The 19,417-nt window shown below is 36.2% G+C and overlaps 2 protein-coding genes across 2 annotated transcripts in view; both read left to right on the top strand.

Moving 5' to 3' along the window:
- Nucleotides 1-19,417, top strand: part of LOC134840386 (uncharacterized) — a 181,690-nt gene that overhangs the window by 52,214 nt on the left and 110,059 nt on the right. The gene's annotated exons all lie outside the window — the stretch shown is intronic.
- LOC134839083 (ectonucleotide pyrophosphatase/phosphodiesterase family member 5-like) lies at nt 10,137-12,229 on the top strand. The gene has a single exon (XM_063854502.1). The coding sequence runs from the start codon at nt 10,780-10,782 to the stop codon at nt 12,130-12,132; it is 1,353 nt and encodes a 450-aa protein (XP_063710572.1). The 5' UTR covers nt 10,137-10,779; the 3' UTR covers nt 12,133-12,229.

Here is a 19,417-nt window from a genome sequence, read left to right as displayed (position 1 = left end):
CAAGCATATACGTTCCTCATTTTGTTCAAAATTTTTAACAAGGAAATAACAGTGTGATTTGAGGGGCCCTTCGTGACAGTCGCAATTTAAAACTCAAAACAATGAATTAAAATTTTCTCGATCGATTAAAGAAAAAAAGAACAAAAAAAGAACAAAGAACAAAGAGAGAGACCTTGTTGCGGAACCCGGATACAATTCAAAGAACACAATTTGGCATTGCAATGAGCAAAACAATTTAAAAGTTTACATTTAACAACACAATTAGTGAATATCCATTCACCGTTCTGCCCCAAAAACAAATAACATGAAAAAAAATTTCTAAAATTTGAATTTTTTTTATGAAATCATCCCCCCACACGCCATATAAAGTACATAAAAATGAATTTCGCTCATTGTTACAAATCAATTATGGCAAATAAGCTTCTTTCAACCAATTTGAACGATTTCTATGACGGATTAAATCTCCGCTTACGCGTTAAAACGCGCGAAATATATCTCGCGTTAATTGTCCCAAGTTGGCCAAAATGCCAATCTTTAAACCCCATAATTTTTCAAATGATCACAGGTAAAATATCTTTTCAAATTTAAGCTCAGGACACCAATACTTTTCGAACGATATTAAAAAATACCGTCAGAAATGGCTAGATGAAAAATCGAAATTTGTCTGAAAAAAAACCCACCTCGAGCACAAATATTCCGTTCTTGAAATTCAAAACAATGAATTAAAATTTTCTCGGAACGATTAAAGAAAAAAAGAACAAAAAAAGAACAAAGAACAAAGAGAGAGACCTTGTTGCGGAACCCGGATACAATTCAAAGAACACAATTTGGCATTGCAATGAACAAAACAATTTAAAAGTTTACATTTAACAACACAATTAGTGAATATCCATTCACCGTTCTGCCCCAAAAACAAATAACATGAAAAAAAATTTCTAAAATTTGAATTTTTTTTATGAAATCATCCCCCCACACGCCATATAAAGTACATAAAAATGAATTTCACTCATTGTTACAATTCAATTATGGCAATTAAGCTTCTTTCAACCACATTTGAACAATTTCTATGACGGATTAAATCTCCGCTTACGCGTTAAAAAGCGCGAAATATATCTCGCGTTAATTGTCCCAAGTTGGCCAAAATGCCAATCTTTAAACCCCATAATTTTTCAAATGATCACAGGTAAAATATCTTTTCAAATTTAAGCTGAGGACACCAATACTTTTCGAACGATATTAAAAAATACCGTCAGAAATGGCTAGATGAAAAATCGAAATTTGTCTGAAAAAAAACCCACCTCGAGCACAAATATTCCGTTACTTTCGTATCGAAAGTCGGAACATTAATCTTCTCATTAGTTTCTTTGATCATTTTAATTATGATTTCAGCATGAAAAGCTGAAGATTCTTAAGCGAAAATATTATTTGAAATCAATTTAATCCAATTGAGGAAACTTTTGACTAATACTTTTTGACGATAGTTTGGATAGTGTGAACTTTGCTTCTTTTTTGCATTTTCATTTGGATATTCGTTATTATGAAATTTTCTCAATTTTAATTTAGTTTAGCTTAATTTAGCTTAGCTTAATTTGATTTAACGTTGCAACCGACGATCATCTTCCTTTTGTTGAAGAATAATTTATAACTGTAATTGAAGATCGAGGTGAAAAAGATTGTTAGTTAAACCGATAAGCCCAATTATGATAGTTGAGTCCCTAAAAACCGATTGGTCTCTCCCGTGAGAAAACCTCAAGTTTTTGAAAAGCTTCAGTTTCTTAAGAGGGGCGAGAGGTTAGACGACAAGCAAATTAGATGGAAGCAATAAAATCAAAATTAGAGGGCATTTTTTATTGCTAAAAAAAACGTAACTGCTAAAAAACTTATGGGGCCATCAAGTTTTTTTCCAAGAATCAAGTTTCACGAGTACAAACAGAACATACGGACAATACTGATCAAAACAATTATTGTAAGTGAACATAAAACGATAAATCCTAACATTACAGAAGAGTTTTGAAATGAATAAATTATACACATATGACACAAAAAACTTGCATGAATTTTTGAAACCTTCGGCAAATAATGCCTGATCCAACTCAATATCGTAATTGTTGTTCAATTGCTGGATATTGACCTTGACTAAACGCCACTTTTTTTTTGCTCTGGAGGTGGAGTTTCACCTTGCAATACTTTGGACTATACATTTTTTGAGATTTTCTCCTGTTCCTTCAATTCTTCCATAATTACCCATGTATATATGGTTAGTTTCTTCCAAATTGTTTGGTTCAGGAACTATGCTATAATTTTCAGGACTTCTTTTTGGAAATTTTGGTGTCTATCATAAACGTCACAAAAAAATTATTTTTTTTTATATCTTTTTTTTTTCGGCATAATTGACTAAATCCTCGATAAGTTGAGTCTTTGGCACATTACAGATTGTTTTAAGTTGCCAAAATGTACAATCATTAAAATAACATGCAAAAATTCCTATTTGAAAATTAAGCTTTAAAATTGCTGAAACGGATGACTATTTCTGCTGGCATTAGTAAGACCAAAAAATTGATTTGTTTTCTAAAACGGATGAAGTATAATGAGAATAACATCAAAATGATCGACTTCAGACATCAAAATTTTCCAGGCAGCAATGAAACCGGTCTCGTAACCGGATAGAATAACACAGGTTTCGAAACTTTCCAACGAAACAAATTGACATTTTTGACAATAAATTTTGGAAAGCTTCCTCGGTTATTTCGAAGCTCAAAGTGATAGAAATTTGCGATCTTGCATTCCACTGAAATTTGCATGAATTTGACGAAATTATTTGAATCAGTGTAAATCGACGTTTTCGTCGTAGATGGTTTTCACTGGTTTTTTCCAATATATAGGATTTCAGTCAAAATTTTTTGTCGAATGCTTTCTTCATTGTTGTAAGTAAAATCCAGTTTGTGACTGTTTTGAAGCTCCAAAGAATTGTTGTAATTCCTGAATTTGTCATTCTTCCGTTGCAATTAATTGGAGACAGCAAGGCGATATTGACAACCAAAAAATGTTCTGCCAACTTTTTTCAATCTAAAACCTCCTTCGGTATTAAAGGGGGCAGTACAACAGTGCCGAAGTACAGCAGTGCCAAAAACGAATTGTTTCTTAATAGTGCTGAAATTCTTTTCGAATACTGTTTCTACTGATTCCAAATCACTGACAACAAAGCTAATGCAAATAGAAAACTCCAAAATGAAATGTCAAAATGACTATTTTGAAAAGTCAAAAATGGCCATTTTTATTGATGCTGCTTGCTAAGCAAAAGAAATTTCCCAAACACGGCGTAATACATTTTTCTGAAGAAACAATTAAATCAGCAAAGTGTCTATTTTTCTTCTCGTTCTTGCTTCAAAACAAAACAGTATTGTAATAAATTGTTAAAAGTTTGAAAACAGAACTCAAATATTTCTATTATTCTCATTTTTTGGCACTGTTAAACACATTTTCAAGTTCGGCGCTGTATTATGATTGTTCCCAACTCGACGATTAAACGGAGTTCTTTTGAAATTTTGCCTTTTACGCAACCAAAATTTAATTGTTGTCTGTAAATAGTTTTAAATTTCTCACTCGTTAACACTTCACTTGCGTTTTCTTGCAATCGCTGTTTTGCAAAATCGTCTAGCTTTTTTAAGTGACTCCGTCTAAATTGATTGTGTTCTATATTCCTAGGGCCCCTTTAGGTGTGATAAAATGATTCCGGGAAAAACATTCCGTTGGTTGCAATTTGAGCCTTTTCAATTTTTGTTCCTAACATTGAGCGCTAAATGACACTTTCAAAAGTGGGGAAATTAAAACTTTCTAGCCTAAAAATCTGAATAAAAATCATTTTTTTTTATTTTGCTTTACTGGCCCGAAACTAAACTTAAATTCAAAAATTAAATAGTTTTTTCTCGACACTGGGACAACGTTCTTAAGTTTTTAAAATATCGCTCAAATTACGACTGAAAGGTATCGCTCAAATTACGACAGATTCGTATATCAACCCACACACTCCGATGGTTATTTGTTGTACCTGATTTATGTGGAAAACAAATAAGTAGAAGATCTACACTCATAGGAATACTTTTCTCTTTCTCCATGTCAAAAAAGTTTTTCAAAAAGTATTTGAAATTTACTAAGTATTCAAAACTAAAAGTTTTGAAAAGTATTCAAAACTAATTAGTTGTTCGTTTTTTTGTTTACCATTCAGTTTTTCAAGCCAAATGAAGTCAATTATTTCTCCTAATTCACAACTTGTCTATGCATTTTTATAGTTCTCTAATTACACGCACTAAAATCGACACTATTTTGAAGGAAAAATAAAAAATTTTTCATGAAAATGGTCGAAAAAAGTTGTTCTAGAGGCATAGCAACAGACCACCCCTGTGTTACTTTGCCTTGGTTTTATTTTTTTTTCTGTTAAAAAACGATTGTTATTATGTATTAAAAGAACAAAATTGGGCAAATGGGTAAAGGGTTATGCTTTTAGCGAAATAATTTTGAGTTTTGGTTTTCTCGAAACCCAATATAGGGAATCTAAAAAAAAACACCTGATATTTGAACACCCTTTAAAAAAAACGTTTTGGTAATTTTTGTGGATTCATTGTTGTTTTTGAAAAATCTCGAACTTTTTTAGTGTAATAAATGCAGTGAGATAAAAGTATTCAAATCAAGATTTAGAAAGCTTTATTGTGTTTGAAAGCAAATTCATAGTAATCGCCGCTATCTTTCTTGTATCCCCGGAAAAAAAATCGCACGTTTTTGTGCGTTTTGGGTTTCTACAAAAAACTGCGAGATCCATTTCCTTAGTTGCTTTTTTACGGAGGCAAATGAAACCCTTTTATATTTCCATTTTAATATATTGTTGAACACAAAGGTTAAAACCCAGAAACATTCAGGAAAACAACAAGGTTATAATTTAATTGAACTGGTTTATTGTACCGTTGTTTGTTAGCGCAACATAATTTTGTGTTACGTTTTTATTATCATAAAAAGACGTCAAAATTTTCAGCGAGCAGTTTATGAGGCTTAAAGCGCGTATTGGCGTAGCACACACGTTTATGTACACCTTGAATCCAGTCCCACCCTAGAAAAAAATTTTTAAAGATTTTTTATAACTTCTCTTTTTTAAAAATTCGGAAGAACAATAGATTTTCTGCTGGTAAATTTCAAAGTTCTGTCATAAATAAGTTACCTGGCCCAGTTTTCTCAGCTAATTTTTATATATAACTTAAAAACTAAAGCTTTCCACGAGAAAATAAGATTTTGAAACTGAATAAACTGAATGAAAAACAGCTATCTAATTTCCAAAAAAATCACTGAATAGAATTTAGAAAACAAAACATAAACTGCTCTTTTCTAAATCCACTTTCAATTTTTTTGGAAAATTTTGATTCAAATTGCGGAACTTTATCATTTTTTGAGTTTTTTATCTGAAATTTTAAAAAATAAAATGGGTCCTTATGAAGAATTGGTCCAATTTCTACACCATTTTGAACATTAAAATTGCAGTAAGCACAATGGAGTGAGAATTTTTTTTTTGAATAATATCTGTATAACCTGTATTACTTGCGCAGCAACCGGATATCCTTTTTTGTTATGTTCGGCGTTTTTCCACGGCTCAATCAATTATGTTTAAGCAAAAAATTGTCTTCTAATAGTGCGGGGTTATACTTTACTTAAAGAATAATTGTAAGTTTTTTATGGGTTGAAGAAATTATTAAATTCAAGAGGTGCATTCTTATAACCAAAGACAGTATTTAATGCCAAAAACAGTTTTTAATGAGTCTTTTACAGTAAAATTGACTAGCCGAAAAAAAAATAAACACCTTTATTAGACAATTCTTTGAAAAATATCGTTGTTGTAAACAAAAATTTTAGACGAAGTAGATTGAGCGTGCAAAAATTTCCTTTTTCGAATTTGAGGAAGCTCCAAACTAATTTTAATAAACATGGGCCTTGCTGACTAAAAGAAATATTTTATTTACCAAGATTTCATGGACTGCAATCAATTTTAATAATAAATTGCCATTAACTACTGTTTTTGGCGTTTTTATCTTTGATTTCGAACTTTTTTCGTCCCAAAATTTTTCCTCAAGTTTTGCGTAGGCTGATGCCTAACATAAAAGAATGATCGAGAAAGCTTCAAACACGATTGAGCAGCCCACGCTCTTTTAGATTTATATGACGTTTTTATTCAATAGGAGCAGAAATGAAACGTCCATTGCTCGCAAAAACAATTTGAAGTTAGTTTTCTTACCCGCAAAATTTTTACCTGGTATTGTAATAGTTGTATCGTTGGTACCTGCATTAGATCTGATATGAAAGAAGCAATTTTCATACCTCCACTTTTCTGTTAGCCATGTCCAAATTTGTTTAACCAGATTTTTTCCCTGCTGGAGGTTTTTTCAGGTGCAAAAATATTTCTGCTTGTTTGAATCCGTTTTGATTTGATGCCCTCAATTGATGTGCTTGAAGCTCGATCATCAGCAGTCTCCAACCCCATATAAATTCAAATGCAGAAAAACCAAGTTTGAACAATGTGACTTCTATTTACTTTAAATGTTTAACAAAAAATATGTAAATTGGTTAATTTTGCCTAAATTTTTGTAAAAACTAATCCAAAATAGATACGTAATAACTATGAACTTAAAGATTATTAAAAAATGAATAATTATGATTTTCTTACACGTTATAATAAGTATATTTAAGAACTTACTTTTTTCATTGATAAAATTTTTCAAGTAATCCTAGCTTACGCTGTGGTAATAGATTTACAGAACGGACATAATTTTTAATGCAAAACTATTTAAAAATCCTGGATAAGAAGTAAATTCCCAGATGTGAATAATACTTGCTTCCCAAATAATTTTGTGAGATGTCTATACCAAATTTGGTTCAGAGTATATGCCTCAATGACCTAATCTTACTTTTGTTCAAAAAAAGAAAATGATTCCACAAGTATGGTGAAATTAACAAAAGTTTTGCATTTTCGCACACTGAACCTCTTTGTTCACACTGAACACAAATAGCACAAAGCAGAACAAATTAGACCATTATTGTTCCATCGAGCTTGAAGTTTCAATAATGTTTTTGGAGTGTTCAGTTTGATCACGCTAGCAACCTCTAGAGAATAATTGGAGATAATTGTTCCGACTTTTGATACGAAAGTAACGGAATATTTGTGCTCGGGTGGGTTTTTTTTTCTTCAGACAAATTTCGACTTTTTAACTAGCCATTTTTGACGGATTTTTTAGATCATTCGAAAGCCATTGTTGTCCTGAGCTTAAATTTGAAAAGATGTTTCACCTGTGATCATTTTGCGTAAAGTTATGAGGGTTTAAAGATTGACATTTTGGCCATTTTGACCAATTTAGGACAATTAACGCGCGATATAATTCGCGCTATTAACGCGTAAGCGGAGATTTAATCCGTCTTATAAATCGTTTCAAATTGGTTGTACGAAGCTTATTTGCCATAGTTTATTTGTTACAAGGAACGAAATCTATCTTTTTGTACTTTATATGGCGTGTGGGGGGATGATTTTCATAAAAAGTTTCAAATTTTAGAAAAAAAATTTTCATTTCATTTTATTTCATTTAGTTTTTTATGTTATTACTGCTGCTCCATAAACCTTAAAAGGCAGTCGGAACATTCAGGGCTTCGCCCTGATACGAGCAGTCTTGTTAAATATTTCGCTACATTTTTTGCTTTTTAGCTCTTAATCGATGGCAGTCATTTCGTATCGGATTTCACAACCAAGTTATGATGCAAAATTCATAGCTAAAAACTCCATTTCTGATGTATTTTTAAAGGCTTGCTATTGGGTTTCATATTCTAATTACCACGAAAAGGTGTCGTTTGATTTCACTTAATGTTTATCTCATCATTTTATTGCCTTATTCTTGGCGCTGTGTACTAAGAAAAACTAGGGCTTGATCATATAGCAGGTCTTATTTTTCTAAGTAATTTTATGTTTGAGCTATAACTCTCACTATTTTATAGATCTTTTTGATTTGCCTTAGAATCAAAAGAAACAAGACTGGTCGTATCAAGGCGAAGCCCTAAATGTTCCCACTATCTTTTAAGATTTATGAAGCAGTAATAACATTAAAAAAATTAAATGTAAAAAAAATGAAATTATTTTTTTTTCTAAAATTTGAAATTTTTTATAAAATTTATTACCCCACACGCCACATAAAGTACAAAAGGATCGATTTGGCTCCTTTGAACAAATCAATTATGGCAAATAAGCTTCTTTCAACCAATTTTGAACGATTTGTGAGACGAATTCAATCTCCGCTTACGCGTTAATAGCGCCAAATATATCGCGCGTTAATTATCCCAAATTGGCCAAAATTGCATTCTATAAATATCCAACTTTACGAATAATGATCACAAGGGAAATATTCCTTCGAAGTTAAGCTCAGGACAACAATACTTTTTGAATGATATAAAAAAATCCGTCATAAATGGCTAGTTATAAAGTCGAAATTTGTCTGAAGAAAAAAAACTCACCCCGAGCACAAATATTCCGTTACTTTCGTATCGAAAGTCGGAACAATAATTAGTAAAAGATATTAATAATACAGTTGGACATTTGTTTATACATAAAAGTATAAGAGTTTGAACAACTGATTCCTAGTGGGGGGTTGGGGATTCATTTTAAGTTGTATAAAAATGAATTTAAAAACATGAGAATTGTTACATCTCTCAGCCCTGGAAACGGTAAATTACACAAAATAGTTTGAAATAAAGGGACTTTTTTATCTCAGAAAATTGGAAAAATTGACTGTATGATTGAGCAAAAATGTATCCAAAATCGTTTACAAAAATGTATCCAAAACCAGATGAGTATGATTCCAAAAATTGATTTGGAAAAATCGAATTGTATAATAAGCATTTTTTTTCAAAAAACAAAAACCTCGGTTTTTCATCACCAGACTGTTTTATTAGAATCAAACAGACGCAGAATTTAGTTTATATTTTTTTTCAACCATTTTTCGAAATTGTAAGAAAAGTGTATGACAAGCGTTTTTTCATGCACTTGATGTATGGAATTGTATGAGAAGACTTTTCGGTGTATGGAGGTCAAACCGAGACATTACTTGTGGCACTCTGTTTTGTCCAAAATTGGGTTCTAAGTGTTTTAGGAATTCTCGGACGATCAAATTGGTCGACGCTGGGGCTAAGTTTTGGGGTCACGCGCGGTGATGGCGCACGCTTCGTTCTCTCGAGAGTTCGACTCCCTCCCCATTCAAAATGTCCACTTTTCTTGTTCCGACTTTCGATACGAAAGTAACGGAATATTCGTGCTCGGGATGGCTTTTTTTTCTTCAGACAAATATCGACTTTTCAACTAGCCATTTTTGACAGAATTTTTAAATATCATTCGAAAGCTATTGTTGTCCTGAGCTTAAATTTGAAAAGATATTTCACCTGTTATCATTTTTCGTGAGGGTTTAAAGATTGCCATTTTGGCCAATTTGGGGCAATTAACGCGCGATATAAGTCGCGCTATTAACACTTAAGCGGAGATTTAATTCGTCTTAGAAATCGTTCCAAATTGGTTGAAAGAAGCTTATTTGCCATAATTGATTTGTTACAAGGAGCGAGAGAGGCAGTCGGAACTTTCAGGGCTTCGCCCTGATACGAGCATTCTTGTTTTCTTTTTAATATCCAATTGATGACAAAATACTTTTTCGGAAACTTGCGGCAAATATTATTTATCAAAAAACAGGCTTTATAGTTTCTTCGGAGAGCTTGTAGTCATCAATTTGATCTATTACAATGTTTCGAAAATCCGGCACGCCCGCATTAGAAAACTCCAAGATCCGCCCCTGGGTCGATCTAAATGAGGTCTACGAAATATTGAAAACATCTTTCAAATTCCACAAGCCCCGAGAAAAGCCGAGATCTTTGCCTAACACACCAATTATATTTTCCAAAAACGCTAGTGACTCATCTGAGTACGCTTAAGGTCTATTGTTATGGCTGCAAAGCCACCAAATGTTATTAGCTAAATCAAACCTTAAAATAGACAGGACGCAACTGCTTGTCTTTCTACAATTTACCAGATTAGAGAGTGGACTCCCGACGTATTTGAAACTCAGGTCAAACAATTTACTTTCGAGATATCTGCCAATTTTGAAACTCAAAACCTTCTGTAATTTTGTAATCATTTACTCGAGTGCATTCGAGCATAAATCCCCTTTAGATTTGTTGTTCTTCAAGCATTTCTCGAGCAGCTACAGTATATATAAGACAAATCAGCTCAACGCGAAGTGTATTTGCATATAAAATGGGACTTCAGGCAAGCGAAAAGTGGGAAAAGGCTGATTTTTATTCCGTGTGCTGTGGCCAATTCTTCACGTCTTAGATTGCGTAAAATTTTACCAACAGCGCTGTAAAAAAAGCCTGCATTTCTTTCACGTCATCAAAAAAGAATATGCTCCATTTGGAGGCAAAATTTTAGAGCAATACAATTCTTTTACGTCAAGAAGTCAGTCCCTCCTATATATGTTGCATTGAAATCCTGTGTCCATTTTACCCAGGAAGAAAATTACAAAAGCTTCTATTTTAAATGGACTTTATCTGAATCGGTTATTTTCCATCAAAATAAACTGCCTGACTTCCTTGAAATACTTCATTTCACTGGAGCAGAACACATTTGTTTCGAATAAAGTGTTGCCCGACAAAGATTGTTTTCGAATTCAATTTGAAATAAGTTCGAACTTCTGCTTCTTTTACAAAGTTCTCATAAAAATGCTTAATTTACAAATTTTATCTATTTTTCTTTCCTTCCTAGAAATTTACTCAACCAAAGTTCTCCTTCTTTCGCTGGACGGTTTCAGATGGGACTACTTTTACATGCATAAAGAGCAACTGCCCAATTTGCATAAAATAGCCCAAAATGGCGTGTTTGTTCACAATGGCCTGATGAACAATTGGGTGACTAATACATTCCCCAGCCATCGATCTCTACTAACTGGACTATACGAAGAGTCCCACGGAATTGTCGGCAACACATTTTTCGCGCCCGAATTGAACGATACCTTTTATAAATGGACGACGGATGAGAAATTTTGGAATTGGTCCACGCCAATTTGGAAAGTTGCCGAAGATCAGGGCGTGCCTAGTGGGTGTGTCAGTATTGCTGGCTGCGACGTGAAAGAACAACAACCGAGTCACTTCGTCGAATGGTCCCGGGACTACACATTTCGCGACTTGATTGACAAGTCAGTCGATATGTTCATGAAGCCGAAGAGTAGTAAAGGACGAAGAAATGTTGACTCTTCAAAGGAATCAAAGAAACCAGCTGAAGCTGTTTTCTTTTACTATTATAAAGTTGACTATGCCGGCCATAAATATGGCCCGGACGGCAAAGAAATGAAAGATGTTCTCAAAGAAGTCGACAATGAATTAGAATATTTGGTCGATCGGCTTGCAACTCTTAGGAATTTCTACAATATTTACATAGATTTGATAATAACCTCGGACCACGGTATGCTTTCGATAAACAAGACCATTGTTTTGGACAACGACATCAATAAGTCAGTCGCGAAAGAAGTAGTGAATCGCGGTAACATAGTCCATATATGGCCATATAAAGACCCCAGCATGGAACCCAAACTTATGGCCGCTATAGACAAGATCCGAAAAAGATACCCGAAGGGTTTTAAAGTGACTCGCAAAGAAGATTTGCCAGACAGATTGCACTTCAAAAAGAGCATTCGGTGTCCCCCTTTGATGTTGATTGCGGAACCTCACTACGAGTTTATCGACCAAGAAGACGAAGACGAGGGGAAACAGATTCGGGGAAATCACGGTTACTATCCCGAACGAAAGGATATGCACCCAATTTTCATCGCCAGCGGAAGATCTTTCAAAGAGAACTACAACCACACCAGCCCCCAAATACAGCTCGTAGATGTAATGCCCCTAGTTGCGCACCTGTTAAACATAACACCCAATGCCAACAATGGAAGTCTTAGAGGTGTGAACAAACTTCTAGTCCCAGGGGTCGCATCGAACCAAACTTTCTGGATTGATAGCGCCACGATCAATTCTGTAAATCTGCTGTGCTTGCTTTTATGCTGCTTAAAAATCCTGTTTTAAAATCATAAACTGATGCACTTTATTGTAAGTCTATAATATTCACACAAGTAATTTTGATACTGCTTGCAATAAAATTATAATTAAAACAATAAGCGACTCACATGAGAAATATTTTCCACATATCCATAAGTTTTATAAAAATCAAAGCTCTCGTTGAGTTATAGAAACAAAGAAATTCTCTCCTGAAATGCTCCTTTGGGCTAATTCCACGACCTGAAGTCTATTTCACCTTCATCAGTTGACAAGGTTTCCATGTCGTCGTCCAGCTTATTCACCTGATCCATCAATGTCAAAAAACTACTTTCAGTGTCACAGGAACCAATTTTTTCCTCAAGTTCAAGTTTACTCAATCTGTCTCGTGCATAACTTCTCATGTTACCAAACATCTCAAAATTACCATTACTCAAAGGATTATCTTTCTTTGAAGTTTGCGCGGTCAACTTTTTTGAATCAGCTGAACAAGTAGTGACGTTTTTTCTTTGTTTCGGTGTCGGCGGTGGAGATGGTGTGTGGACCATAAATTTTCTTTCAGTTAAAACTGGAAACGCGTTTTCAGAATGTGCTGATCTAATTGTTGCGTAAATATCTTGACGCATTGAGCTATCTGATTGCTCATCATCGGTATCTAGTTTCCATTGTGAATTATCTTTTTTGCCAAGATCTTCAGCATTTGAAACAGTTTCAGAGATTCCCTTTCTAGATGCACGTTTAACTCCTGGTTCAAGCGCTATTTTTGCAAAAGTATTCCATTCTTTTTTATCATCACTTTGTAATTTTTCCTTTACCAAGTTTTTCAAATTTTGTTCGTCGTATTCTGAGCAATCCCTTTGCGGCCAAATGTAAGCTACAACAGCCTCAGATATTTTATCGGCATCCTTTTTTGAAGTGAACTTTTTTGTTTTGTTTGAACCCAATTTCTGGACCTTCGTGGTAACATCTGATCCAGTAGCTGCGTGTCGAAATTGATATGGTTGACTAATCAACTTCTTCATCTCCGAGTTATCGTTACGCTTTATCAACTTGTCTTTAAACTTTTGAAATTTACCGTCTTTGGCATTGCATTGTGGAGATTTCGGAATATATGCAGGTGGTTTTATCAACATATTGTGCTTTTTGCCTTCAACAATGGCACTTTCGCGCGAATAAATTAGTGAGTTTTTAGACTCTGCAAATCCTAAACTTGGCTCATTGTTTTGCTTTTCCGATCTTATTTGCCCTTTTCTCGAGATTTCTTCGTCTAATATCTGACAGAAAAGATGGGTTTCAGTCAAATCAAAAAAACTAACACCAATTACGCTTTTTTCACCCTCGAAATGGACAAACAAATCTCTTGGTCTTTCGTAAGTGAACTCAGAATACATTTCTTCACACATTAACTCAATTCCTTGGGTTGTGTTTACAAATGAGAAGTAGTAGCTCTTTCGGATTGCGTCTTTAACGAGGCTCAGCACACCGCAGCCTAGTTTTTGCCATTCGAGCGCATCAGAGACGAACACTCGAGCAATGGCACTGGCTAGAATTTTCCGACTTGGTCCCAGAAGAGCAGTCACAATTTTCTTCTCTTCAGCCCTTAAAAGAAAGTTTTATTCAGAAAACTTCATAATGGGGTTTTATTTGTAAAGGAAATCTACATAATTTACGGGGGTAATCAATTTTTGAAACTAGTTGAGGTGAGTATATAGCTTATACTTACGTTAAGTGAAAAGATTGAGCTGACATTGTTTAAAGTTTCACTCAATTTGTTCAATTTTTTTAACAGTGGTATGATCACTTAATTTAGGCATAAACGTTTTCAAAATGGGTTCAGCCAAAAGTTTTGTCTGTAATTTTGCCTCTATTGTATGCGAGACAATAGAAGTAACTCATAAGGTAAAAGGTCAAATAGTTTCCTCCTTGTTGAATGATTCAGCCATCACTTTGTTACCAAATTAGGGCTGCGATTGCTACAAATTGATCTGACGAGGGTTATCAAAGCAAGATACAAAATCTAATCATCTGTGCTGCTTCTCATTATCCTAGTAAAATATATCTCCAACCAGAGCCGGATCTAGCTTTTTCTCGAGGTGGCGAATTTTCAAAAAAAACTGATCGACATTTTTCGCTCGACCGTATTGATTTTTCAAGGTCTTCCAAGCACAAGGCCTTATTTTGTCATCGTTTTCGAATTCATAGGCGCATTTAGAAAAATGGCCAAAAATGCTGTCTTAGAGAACTCTTCGGATGTTTTGATCAAAAAATTTTTTTTGGTGGTGGGGACAACACTCAGGTGGAAGGTACGTTGATATTAATTGCGATTCCAGTGAATTGTTATCAGTAGGACTAAACAGGCTTTTTTTATGATTTCACCGTTTTTTCCGCGTTTTTTTTTGTTCCACGTGGTGTCACGTTGCAGCCAAAATTCGTAAAGCTGTGGTATACCTGAAGCTAGAGGTTGAGTGAGAGTTGGTCCTCACAAACTGTAATTGGCGAATTATCATTGATCTCAGCAACTATCATATCAAAGTGAACGCCATACCACTGTGCTCAGTGTCTTCGTCGACCAAGGTTAGATCTACCAAAATGGGAGCCGGTAAGTTTTTAGTGCCATAGAAGCATTTGGAAAATTTTAAAGTTTGGTCAACCAAAACTGATTTAGTAGGAAATTGGCCTCCATGTTGTTTTCAAAAACACTATTCTTACGAGGCCAAGCTATGCACTGGATAGGCGCCCAATTTTGTGTTTGTACGTTCCTGGATTGCAGAGACAAGTTTTTAAACATATTAAAGTTTTTCGGAATAATCAGAAAGGATAAAACAACAAAGGAAGAACAAAGGGAGGGTTCTTGTTGCGGAATCCGCTTACAATTAACAAAATACACAGTTTGGTCTCGTAATGATAGGTTCAGCTAGCCAAAAAAAATGAAAATAAGTATGTGCAAATAAGGCCAAAATTGGAGAATGGGAGCCTTTTGGTGGTCATGGGGTATATCTCTGAACCGTAACGAGCGCCTCTGATATTTATTCTTTTTTGATCGAATATGCAAGTGCTTCAGTGCCAATTTGAATTATCAGGACAGCACGCAATAAACTTGAAACTTTAAACGCGTTTTTCTCAAATTGAGTTGACTTTAGACAAAAAAATGATGAAATCAAAAGTTTAGCACATCAATTATGTAGCAATTTGTTTTTCGAAGTTGGGGCAAAATATTTAACCCCAAAATTGTTAAGTATTTTTTTAGTCAATTCAAAATTACGCGAAAACTACCCAATCGATCACTGACATAACTCAATCAAAGAAAGCCTCATACCTAGCCCAACAAACTTTAAGAAGAGTATACGCTCCAAATGATTGTATAGTTTAATTTATTGTTGTTTGATAGACAATAAAGGTCGTTTTTACTATAAAAAATACCAAATTTTATTTAAGCACAATTTTAAAACGGTTTGCTTACTTTTTCTGGCCTACACTGGGTTAAAAAACACTTCTCAAAAATTTTGTGCTCTTTAAGAAGCTCTCTTCAATATAACTATGTCAGTGATCGATTGGGTAGTTTTAGCGTAGTTTTCAATTAGCTAAAAAAGCCGAAAAGTGTTGTTTTTGGGAATAAAATTTAGGCTAGAATTTGGAAAAAACAATTTACTTCATAATAAATCTGCTAAAATTGTAAGCTAATTTTACAACTTAATTTGAGAAAAACGCGTTTCAAATTACATATTTATTTGTATTTGGATAATTTTAATCAGCACTATATAATGGGTAAGAGTAAAAAAAATTGCAGTGAAAAATTGAAGCAGTCAAAAATGAACCTAAATTTTTTAGTTTCATACGTTCAACCTTGAAAATTCTCCGTTTGGGGAATAAAGACCAATCGCTGCAGTTTTTAAAAATCGATGAACATAATTTTGTTTAACTTTTCGCTTAAGTTTGTCCATCATCAGACTTAATTTTAAAATTCTATGATAGAAATATCCAAAGTACATGAAATGTGCCCCCGCACAAGTTTGCCGTTCTGAACTTGGTACTTGTTTACTTGTCTGGTACCAAAAAAATGCTGTGGTCATTAATAAAAACCGAGTACAATATGTGGCTAATTCTACCAGTAAGTATTTCTATTTCTCCATTTTGCTGTTAAAATGGTCATATTTAGCCTAGCGGGTACGATTCCAATTACCATCCCAAAGATGTATGTTCAAATCCCGTGCTAGTTCTTCTTTACAGAAAACAGGTGGGACCAAGCATCTTAACTAGTTTTTTCACGTGACCAATCAAGTAAACTAGTACCTGAACTCATTTTTGTTTTTTACCTTCAGCCCTTCTTAGACTTTTGCCGAAATATATGCAGTGCCTCAAAGAAAAACATTTGAAGATTGGAGCTTACCTAAGCTAGAACTTGCAGGGACAACCATGAGATCAGGCTGCCTCTTCTATGCTGCGTTACATACACTCGCAATGGGTCACACACAGCAGCTGGCAAACAAATGCTGGGAGGTAGCCGGGTCGAGGTCCCAGACTCATGTCCAGAATTTGAGGGTCGCGCTGCATCCAGATTTAGATCCAAACTGCATAGTCGCGCCGAGAGTTTGAGTCTGGAAAATCTGGGCCGCGAAAGTCTGGACATACCAAAAATTTGTCGCGAAAGTCTGGACATGGGTCGCGAAAGTCTGGACATACCAAAATTTGGTCGCGAAAATCTGGACATGGGTCGCAAAAAACTGGACACAGACTTTCGCGACCCATGTCCAGATTTTCGCGACCAAGTTTTGGTATGTCCAGACTTTCTAGATTCAAACTCTCGGTGCGACTATGCAATTTGGGTCTAAACCCGGATGTGGCGCGACCCTTGGCGCGACTCATGACCAGACTTTCGCGACCAAGTTTTGGTATGTATAGACTTTTCGGCCCACGGCGCGACTCATGTCCAGACATTCCAGACACAAACTCGCGGCACGACTATGCAATTTGGATCTAAATCCGGATGCGGCGCGACCCTTGACGTGATCCATGTCCAGACTTTCCAGACCTCATATCCAGACTTTCCAGACTCAAACTTTCGGCGCGACTATGCAATTTGGATTTAAATCCGGATGCGGCGCGACCCTTGACGCGACCCATGTCCAGACTTTCCAGACCTTATATCCAGACTTTCCAGACTCAATTGTTCGGCGCGACTATGCAATTTTGGTTTCAATCCGGATGCGGCGCGACCCTTGGCGCGACTCATGTCCAGACTTTCCAGACCTTATATCCAGACTTTCCAGACTCAAACTCTCGGCGCGACTATACAATTTGGGTCTGAATCTGGATGCAGAGCGACCCACGACGCAACCAAGGCGGAGACGGCGCGGCTTTCCAGACGGCGCGGCTATCCGTTTTATCGGGTTTCCCAAAAACAGCGTGTTGTCAGTGCTCGAAAACAATTGCAAAATTAATTAGTTTTGTAAAAATCTTCTCTAACATTATACAAATAGCTAGATCAACCATACATGGTGCTGTTTTGATGTAAAGAACATAATTTAACAACTCGTGTTTATTGAGAAATACATTAATAAAAATTTGAAAAATCAAAAAAAGTGAAAAAATTGACGCGAAAACTACAATGGTTTTGACCAGTTTTGAAGTATTTTGAGAGAATTTTGATTCCGATTTTTCTTGAATTAAGTTGACTTTTATTGAATCTTATTTTAGAGAATCAGAACTTGGCAATTTCATTTAAATCTGGAACGAAAACAAGTTCATAGAAAAACAATGAAAGTAGGTAATTTTTCGAGATTTCAGCATTGAGTTGTCGTTTTTCCTAAAAATCCTCACAGAACATGTAAACTAGCCAAATAAATTGAAACGATGCCAAAAGATAGTTATAAATTGTAGCTTTGGGCAGAAGAAAAAATCGACGCTGTTTTAACAGTTATTTGTTTTGCAGCGTCCGCCTCGGTCTGAAAAATCGCGCCATCTCCGCCTTGGTCTGGAAAGTCGCTTAGTCTCCGCTTTGCTCGCGAGGAATTGATTCTTGATCGTGCCGTCTCCGCGATGTTCTGAAAATTCGCGGCCTCTCCGCCTTGGTCTGGAAAGTCTCGCCCTCTCCGCCTTGGTGTGAAAAGTCACGTCGTCTCCGCCTTGGCCGCGAGGATTTGATTCTTGGTCGCGCCATCGCCACCTCGGTCTGGAAAGTCCCGCCGTCTCCGTCTTGGTCCTGAAAGTCGCGCCGTGTGCACAGTGGTCTGGGTGTCTCCACTCTGATTGCTAAAGTCGCGTCGCAACCACCACGTTCGCACAGAATTGTTTCTTAGTCGCGCCCTCTCCGCCTTGGTCTGGAAAGTCTCGCCCTCTCCGCCTTGGTGTGAAAAGTCACGTCGTCTCCGCCTTGGCCGCGAGGATTTGATTCTTGGTCGCGCCATCGCCACCTCGGTCTGGAAAGTCCCGCCGTCTCCGTCTTGGTCCTGAAAGTCGCGCCGTGTGCACCGTGGTCTGGGTTGTCTCCACTCTGATTGCTAAAGTCGCGTCGCAACCACCACGTTCGCACAGAATTGTTTCTTAGTCGCGCTGTCTCCGCCTCGGTCTGGAAAATCGCGCCGTATCCACCTTGGTCTGAAAAGTCGCGCCGTCTCCGCCTTGGTCTGGAAAGTCGTGCCGTCTCCACCTCGACCGCGAAATCCTTGAAAGTGCACTTTTTGATCGCGCTGGCCAGGAAGCTCGCGCCGTTGCGTTTGAGCCGCGCCGTTTCCTGAGTCGCGCCGTATCCACCTTGGTCGCGAAAGTCGCGCCGTCTCCACCTCGCTCGGGAAAACCCTGAAAAATTTTTTCTAAAGTCGCGCCGTCTCCATCTATGTCTGGAGAATCTGGAAAGTCTGGAAGTTTGGTCGCGCCGGTCACGCCGTTTCCTGAGCCACAGTGTGGTCGCGCCGTATCCGCCTCGGCCGCAAAAGTCGCGCCTTAGTTTTTCGGTCGCGAATGTCTGGAAATGGCAACTCTTGGTCGCGAGAGTCTGGACATACCAAATATGAGTCGCGATGATTTGGTCACGCCACCTCCGCTTCAGTCGCGAAAGTCGTGACTGATCATCATGGTCGCAAAAGTTTGGAAATGCCAGGTTTTGGTCGCCAAAGTCTGGACATGCTTAATTTTGGTCTGGAAAGTCTAGACATGCCAAAATTTTGTTGCGAAAGTTAAAGATAATTTTTATTAGACAAGATTAGACTTGCTCTCTGATGGCCTAACCAGACTTCTCACTAGCCATTTTCACAATACACAAAATAAATCAAACATCAGACTCAATTTGTGTGAAAAAATATTTTGAAAAAGACTGTTT

The sequence above is a fragment of the Symsagittifera roscoffensis genome, chromosome 2 (assembly GCF_963678635.1).
Source record: "Symsagittifera roscoffensis chromosome 2, txSymRosc1.1, whole genome shotgun sequence".
NCBI lineage: Eukaryota > Metazoa > Xenacoelomorpha > Acoela > Convolutidae > Symsagittifera > Symsagittifera roscoffensis.
Note: the sequence above shows the minus strand (reverse complement) of the source record. Positions and strands in the feature narration are given on the sequence as shown.